This window comes from Melanerpes formicivorus, unplaced genomic scaffold (assembly GCF_026170545.1).
Source record: "Melanerpes formicivorus ecotype bairdi unplaced genomic scaffold, bMelFor1.0.p_v2 SCAF_2, whole genome shotgun sequence".
Lineage (NCBI taxonomy): Eukaryota > Metazoa > Chordata > Aves > Piciformes > Picidae > Melanerpes > Melanerpes formicivorus.
The window spans coordinates 53,003,111-53,011,544 of record NW_027142354.1 but is presented as its reverse complement, the minus strand read 5'-3'; the positions used below and the strand labels follow the sequence as shown (position 1 = coordinate 53,011,544).

The following is an 8,434-nucleotide window of genomic DNA, read 5'->3' as shown; positions in this document are numbered from 1 at the left end:
CCAAGCTACGAGATGGGGCCAACAGGCACAAGAAAGTCACCGGGTCACATCTTTCCCTAGACTGTGTCATTCCTAGCACACAAGCTTGAACACGTGAAGTGACTCTGCAGCGTTCCCAAGGTTATTGCAGGCCCAAGGTTACTTTGGAAAGGGCTCTAGGGCTGCCTACTAGAGGCTCACTCCACGCAGCGTTGGAGCCGGTGAGAGCAGGACTGCTCCATTTATGCAACTGCACTATGGATCTGTGTTACAATCACACAAGCTCTCAGAAAAGGATGGACTTCCCCCTGCAGCTGTTGGTTGGGTCCTGCCTGACCATCCTCATCGTGATCACTCTCTGTGGTAACATCATGGTCTGCCTGGCAGTCAGCCTCGACCGCCGGCTCCGCAGTTTGACAAACTGCATCATTGTCTCCTTGGCCGTCACTGACTTGCTGCTGGGTCTCCTGGTGCTGCCATTCTCTGCCTTCTATGAACTGACCAAAGAGTGGCCCTTTGGCAGCACTCTGTGCAACATCTATACGAGCCTGGACGTCATGCTGTGCACGGCTTCCATCCTCCACCTCTTTATGATCAGCCTGGACCGCTACTTCGCTGTCACCACCCCCCTCCGCTACGGCCAGGTGGTCACTCCTCCCCGGGTCACTGTGGGTTTGGTTGTTATTTGGGCTGTTTCACTGATGGTGTCCTTTCTACCCATCCACCTGGGCTGGAACACCAATGGGACTGCAGTCCAAAACACAGTCCCCAGCTGCAGCAAGGAGTGCACGCTGGAGGTGAACCCTGTGTACGGGCTCGTGGATGCCTTGCTCACCTTCTACATTCCTTTGGTCATCATGTGCATCACCTACTACCGGATACTCAAGATAGCAAGGGAGCAAGCCAAGAGAATAAACCATACGTGGTGCTGCAGCAGCAACAGCCCCATGCTACCCATGGTGAAAGAGCACAAAGCCACCATAACGCTGGCAGTGGTGCTGGGAGCATTCATTGTGTGCTGGTTCCCCTATTTCACAGTGTTTACGTACCGGGGGATGTGGGGGGACAGCAGGGTGAAAGGCACACCCATGTCTATTGTCCTCTGGCTGGGCTACACCAACTCAGCCCTGAACCCCATCCTCTACGGGACGCTCAACAGGGATTTTCGGGTGGCATACCAACACTTGTTGCACTGCTGGAGGATTGGGGGCCCCAGGGGGTCCTGCCTGCCTCCCTCCCAGAAGGCCCAGTCCAGGGGCAGGACTTGCAGGCAGGCCCAGGGCAGGCAGGAGGGTAAACCCCTGAAACTGGAGATGAGGAACGGAAAGGGAATCTTGCTGACTGACGGAGCCCTCAAGAGGTAAGAGCCTTCTTACATGTGGAGCTTTGATGGTGGGTCCATCCTCGGACAGGAAGGCAGAGTTAGAGATCCCACCTTGTTTATGAACTTAGGAGCAATTAGGAGATGCCCTGCCAGGAGATCCTTGCCCAGGCAACTCTTGCTCTTTGCAGCCGTTCACACTCATCACCACCAGCCTGTGTGGTGCTCCATGCTGGCAGCGTGAGTCCAGCTACTCCAGTGTCACACAGCTCTTCATCCCTGCAACCACCACCTGTTTGGAGGGAGCACACAATGTGCCTGGCCTCACTGGCTAATGGGAACAGTTTTGCCATCAGGATTTGCCCTGTCTGCGCCCCAAAACCAGTCACGTCCTACTCTCCCATGGTGGGTGGTCAGCAAAGCCTGGGCACACAGCAGAGCTGCAGGGGGCTCAATAAAGGTGACTGCTCACCCCAAGGGAGGACAACAGGGTGTTAGCCTTGGGGCACAGAGTTGAGGTGCCTGCAGTCAGGCTGCAAGTCCTTCCAGGAGCAAGACCTGCATCCCCAGCTCCAGCAGAGCAGCTCTTCAGTTTCCCCTCCCTTTGAGCCACACACCCTCAGCATTTTGGCTGTCACTTTGCATCAGCAGTGAATCAGCCAAGAGCAAGTTCCTTTCCCATCTCTGGAAAGGAGCAAGAATAGCCAAAATTAGGTTGGGAAATGTTTTCAGAAATACATATACCCATGTAAAGTTAGTGCCAAAAATTCCCTCAGTGTTACCCCAGGCATACCACAGGCATCAGGCCCCTCTGAGGGGTGCTATGAGAGAACAGAAGAGGTGCAAAGCAGGTGAGCTCTGTGCCAGCCTGTGGTGCCAGTGCCCTCCCTGGGCATCCACATCCCCACAGGGCTGGACTGTTTTGCCTCACCCAGAGAGAGACATTCATCCACCAGAGCAAAAGGAAAACAGAGAAGCACGCTGGATTCCAGAGTGCAAACTCCTGCTCCCAAGACTTTAACTTCTAGACAGTGCCCCTGATACGCAGCTCAGGAACTTTCCATCCATAGATAAAGGAGTCCTTTGATTCCCTGTTTCCAGCATGCCAGCAAAGCTGCACTTGTGCTCTCCTGTGGCACACGCCTGATCCCGTCCCAGAAACACAGTCTCAAGCCACCCAAAGGAGAACACAAGGAGGTGAAACAAAGGACAGAGCCATCCCAAAGGCTCAGATGTGTCTTTACCCGAGGCAGAGAGAAAGCTTGGGGCAGGGGACTCTGCCCCATGAGATGCAGAAAGGTGGATGAGTGTGAACAAATACAAGAACACAGCTCCTGCTGCAGCACATTCAGTTTCTGGGGAGCTAATAAAAGAGTGCAGAGCTATAGCATTTGGTAAATGTAGCTGCAGGTTGTATTTAAAAACATATAGGGAGCAGGTGCCTGGTGTGGTATAGATGCTTCTGCAAACATACAGAGACAAAGAAAGAGCTGTGCTGTTTACTCACACAAAAGTGCAGCTCCTGGGCAAACCGTGAATCAGCAGCTGGACAGGGAGAGCTGGCAACAGGGACCAGGCCATCAAGACTTCCCTATGCAGCTGAGGAGAAGAGAAGAAAAATGTCAACCACTTCTCAAAGTGATGCCTTACCACAAAGAGAGAATAACAACACAGAAGGAAAGAAAAGGGGAATTAAAATGGATTTCTGTTTCCCAGCTAGAGGTCAGAGTCACTGACCCCCCAGCTTTCCCCCCTCCTGGCTTTCACACATAGACAAGGTCCTTCCCCTGGTAGCCTGATCCTGCTACAGGAGTTGTATCCAAAGCTCGCACTGAGGTCAGCAGCAGCCAGGGGACCTCCATCCCCAGACTCTCAGCATGCAGCTGCCCAGTGTCAGAAGGTCTTGGCAAAAGCCCCAGCGCAGGGACTTGGTGCATGGCTCTAGACTGTCCTCACCCCTTCAGGGTAAAGCTTCCCCATCACTAAAATCAGTCCCAGGGAGTCTCCCAGCTAGATTTGCTCCCAAGGGTGAGTGATGTTGGAGGGAAGAGGGTGATCACCAGCCAGTGCCCCAACAGTGCAGGTACACAAGACACGGAAACCATGAGGAACTGAGAGAGGAAGAGAGAGAGAGGACATTTCTAGACCTTCCTAATTCTGGAGGTCTTCTTCCCATCCTACGCAGCACCAATGCTGGAGTTTCTGCTCACAATCAGACAAGAGTTTCTCAAGCAGTTAGTGCTTTTATTATTCTTAAGCCTGCTCACTTGCACAAAAAAATGATGCATCAAGGATCACATGGTGCCCCTTCCAACCTTTTTTTTTCCACAGGTATGTAAAGACCTGCTGTTGGCAGATGCCTGCATCTGCTAATGCCACACGAGACAGGCGAGCACAGGATTTACCTGGACACCAAAATCCTGGCAGCCAATTTCACCCCAAGCACGAAGCAAACTGGTTCCTCTCCCCCTCCTCCTCTCCAAAAATCTTCCCAGTTGTCTGCTGCAGCTGTGTTAACAGAAAAAAGACCTACATGAATCATTCCACAAATTCCTAACCCCCCAAACAAGAACAGCCAGAGCTCAAAAGAGCTTTGTCCAGAGCAGCTCCATGGGCTCGTTCAGGGTAGACAAGGGTAAAGGGTAACTGGCAGTGTTTTGAACTGCTGTCCTTTATAACAATATTCTTTCCTGTTACAAGGCACAGAGAGAAGACCAGCAAAATGGAGTGGGAATACTGGAAAACTGCAGCCAGTCTGAGGGGTGTCAGGAGCAGGGATAGGGAGTCAGAGTAATCACTGCTGTTAGAAATCAAAATGCTGTGGGAGCACTGCAGCCATTAAAGGGCTGGAGGCATTTATGTGGGTGAGGAGCAGGTAGGGTAGAGAGTGAAAGGCCAGGCAGGGATGCAAGGGAAGACAGCTGCTCCTGTCTCCCCATCAGCAACAGAATCACCAAATTTCAGGGTCTGGAAGTGACCTCAAAAGATCATCTAGTCCAACCCCCCCCGCCAGGGCAGGATCACCTACACCAGATTACACTGGAACACATCCAGGGGAGTTTTGAATACCTCCAGAGAGGGAGACTCCACAGGCCCCCTGGGCAGCTTGTTCCAGTGCTCTGTCACCCTCACAGGGAAAAAAAAATTCCTCATATTTATGTGAAACTTCCTATGCCTCAACTTCCACCCATTGCCCTTTGTCCTGTCATTTGGCACCACCAAAGCAGAGCCAGGCTCCATCCTCTTGGGACTCACCCTTTACATATTTATAAACATTGATGGGGTCACCTCTCAACCTCCTCTTCTCTAAGCTAAAGAGCCCTAGCAGACCACCCAAAGCCAGCACAGGAATGCATTACTTGTACACACAGCCTCAGGAACTGGCTTCAGTGTGGTGAGACAGCACTGAAGAGAAGCATGCTGAGCACTGGCCATGGCTGTAGGTTGAAAGACCTGTCCCTAAGGCCCAGAGAGGTTAAAAGCTCAAAAGGAGCATTCAGCACTAACGGGATGGTACCAGGCAGAAAACACCAGTGCTGAGTGAGTGGCTTGGGATCACCCCCTTGTGCACATCAGCTGTGCTGGGGCAGCTTGGGACAGGACTGTAGCCACAATATATGGGCAGAGAGAGGCCAGTTCCCATAGGAAAGGAACACAATGTGCCTGTCCCAGCCTGCCTGCCACAACTGCTGGCTCTGGGGAACAGACACCAGGCAAGTACTACCTGGTGCTCCACAGAGTGAAGCCAGGCTTGACCAGGCTGGCACTGATGAATCTTCTTTTTCTCTCTTTCTGTCTCCATGTGAAATTTAACCCTTTCCAGCACCGGAGCTATCCCATGAGTCTCAGGCAGCCCGCTGCCCTAGGGCCCACATCTCCCAGCCTTCAACTCCCAGCTGCCCTCTTCCAATGTCCTGTGGGGTTGAAAGGGCAACAAGTTTCCTCAGGGAGAAACTCAACAGCAGAGGCAAGGGCTGCAAGGTGAGTACTGGGCTGGGGTTGCTGGGTGCAAACAAGGGGAGGGGGCAGCTCTCCCTGCTCTGGTACCCGCTGCATTTTCCCTGGTCCAGCCATCCTATCATCTTGGTATAGAGGTACATCCTAAATCCTCTCTCCAGCACCATTTGCCCTCCAAACCCAGCCCCAAGCCCAGAGGAGGTGCACAGCTCTGTGCCCTCATGCAGCTGCCCTGGAGGTGTAGGCTTACACAGCCACCCTGAGGTGCCCTGGAAGATGCCTGCATCCTGCCTGTCCTTCCATACACTGCGGAGAGAGCTGTGTTCAGACTGTGGATTTGCAGCATGCTTCATTTTCATGCAAGCCTACATCAGCTCCACATAAATTGCCAGCAGCTGGCAGGGTTCCCAGGGTGAGGGGCATTGCTGCTCTCTCCCAGCAGTGCTGGGCTAGAAGACATGGCTGACATGCATGGGGATGCCTCTCAGCTCCAGAGAGCCATTTTTTGCAGCCCTTCTCAGAAGCAGCCAGGCAAGGTCACCCTGACCTCCACACGTTCTTTCTCCAGTGCTGCATGCTGATAACCCAGGCTCTCCCATATTGACTGTACCCTGAGGGGGAAAACACGGTCACCCACATGCTGGAAGCTAGGTATGTTTGTCCCTGCTGCACACTGAGCACTGCTAACCTTGGCCAAGGTCACGACAATGGCAAGAGTCAGTGCTGCTTGCCCATACATGCAGGTGAGAGGGAGCTGGGGTTGTTCCCAGAGAGCACAACCCCCTCACTGGGGTACAGCATCAGCTTGCACTTCTTGAAGGGACTCACCTGAATCTCTCTGGAAATGCCATTGCCCATCAGCAGAAAAACTAAAGGTGTGGAGAAGGTGGTAGGAACAGTACAGGGCAGTTGAGGTCCCCACGACTACACCAGAGCCTGCTGGGTTGAGTCCCTCAGTGCCATACCACGGCACAAGTATCACTCAGAGAGAAGTTCACAGCACAGAGGCCACTCCCTGGAATGGCATCACCATAGCCCCCAGCACTGCCCCATGGGAGGGAGGAGCATGAAATCCCAAGGCTGCAGGGTACAACCTCCCAGGCAGCCATGCTGCTCACCCAGCAGCAGTGCAGACACAAGGCTGGGTCATCTCTGCTGCTGTCATTACCTGGCATCAGGGGTGAAGGGGATGCCAGTTCCAGCTCCTCTGCTTCATGCTTCCCCTCTGCGCTGCCCGTATGTTCTGAAACACACTTGGTTTCCATGAGGCAAAGGCAAAATCCTGGCCATCCCGTGCAAGGCTGCTAATATAATCAGCACAATAAAGCAAATTCAGTCTGGCAGAGAGGTTTGCAGGCAATCTGCGGTCCTGCTATGGCCACAGATACCCTCTCTGTGTGATGGGGGTGGAGACAGGAAGTGTCACCTCATGCAGGGCACCCACCTGAAAGTGTCCCCAGACCACATGCAGTGGCAGGGAGAGGGGCCATGGGAGGAGGATCACCCAGAAGCAGAATACCACTGACCCCAGGACAAGTAACCTATCAAGCTATTTGCAGAGGCAATAACCCCTCTGCTGTTGGCTGACCCAAGCAAATGGGAAGAGCAGGCAAAGAAAGCCACAAACCCAAGTAATAGTATTCAGAGGGATGTCAGATGATGGGTCCTGGAGTGATGTGAGCCTGCTCAGCCTTGCCCAAATGTCAGCACTCAGCATACAGTCGTGCTCTGCTGAAAGCATTCTCACAGCATCACACCGTGATCCTGCCTAGGCACAGCAGGTGCTTAATGCAGCATCCTTTGTGCCACGGAGCAGGAAAGGAGGGGAAAAGGATCCACCTGCACCCTGCAAAGCCACTGAAAGCTCTTTGTCTTCCCCTGCAGGATCCCTGCTCTGGTACAGGCATTTGCTCTATTCCCAAACACTGCTGGAGAGGCCTTCACCTGCCCAAGTTTCTTCCCAGGAGGGTGGTGTGTTTGAAGAGCCCTCAAAGAAGCTGCAAAAGAGTCTCTGCCCTGCACCATCAGGGTCATTACACCTCCAGCATGGAGCCCCACACCAGCAGGGAGTGGTGCATGAGGAGCTGGGTCAGGAGGCAGTGCATGCCCCTGGCAGGGCCAAGACAGAGTTGCCCTCCCCAGTTCCAGGGCAGTAGGTCAAGTTGAGAGAGCACAGGGTGGGGGTAAAAGGAGCTGTGGTCAAGGTCTTGGTGCCAGACAGACCAGCCTAGAAGGGGGAAGGGAAACACAAACACTGCCCTCTCTGTTCCCCTGTCCAAGGGACAATCCACTAGTCAGAGGGCACAAGGGTCCTGGCAGAAGTGGGGGTGATGTGGCAGGACAGCCAGGCACAGCAAGTGTCAGCAGCCCTGATTGCCAGATGTCCAAGCACAGAACACTTAGTTCTGCAACATCTATACTAGGGCAAGACTGCCCTCCACTCTGAGGAGGCTTTGGCATCATCAAGGCTGTCCCTGCTTTCTGTGTCTTTTCATGTCCAGTCCTAGCCCCACTGCAAGAAGTAGAGAGGCCTTGTATCCTGCTGAGCCATGGGGAGACACTAAGCTTAGTTTTTTCCTCTGGCTTTACCCTCAGCTCAACGCTAAGACTGCTGAAGCTCAATGTTTCTGCACTGAGCCTGTGCTAAAGTCATCAAAGGTATAAAAATCTATTTAACCCAGAGGGGAAATGAAATGGTTGATTTACCTGAGCATGCTCTTTCCCACTATACCCTGATGTCCCATCTCCATCCTTCTGCTGGGAGGCAGAACCTGGACACACAGAGAACAATTCCCCAGGACACAGGTTGCATCCACCCTGGGCAAAGCTGGCATCCTCCCCAGCGAGCACCTTGCCCTGTAGAACCAAAAGGACAAGCCCCAGCCCCCTAGTTCCTGAGGTGGTGGGAAGAAGGGGGCATCTGGCAGTGAGGAACAGGCAGGACAGGAACAAACAAGGATCCTTCGCTGTGGAATGGGAATTTCCATCCTGGAATAAGCCAGACTCTCGTCACCCCCATGCTCATTCTGCACCCCACAGCATCCCCAGGGCATAGGAGGGACAGGCAAGCCTCTGTTTCCAGGATGCCCCTGGGAAAGAGAGGGTGCTGAGCCCCCAGCCCTGCCGGTTTGGTGTATGCCAGTCACTGCCCTGAGTGGGAACTGGGTGATGGCTCAG

At 53.5% G+C, this 8,434-nt stretch overlaps 1 protein-coding gene across 1 annotated transcript; it reads left to right on the top strand.

The window, feature by feature from the left end:
• The first annotated feature begins 206 nt into the window (after positions 1–206).
• Positions 207–7,939, top strand: HRH2 (histamine receptor H2). Its single transcript, XM_068148081.1, has 3 exons — positions 207–1,339; positions 5,124–5,281; positions 7,142–7,939. The coding sequence occupies exons 1-2, from the start codon at positions 237–239 to the stop codon at positions 5,140–5,142; spliced, it is 1,122 nt and encodes a 373-aa protein (XP_068004182.1). The 5' UTR covers positions 207–236; the 3' UTR covers positions 5,143–5,281; positions 7,142–7,939.
• The last annotated feature ends 495 nt before the right edge of the window (positions 7,940–8,434 follow it).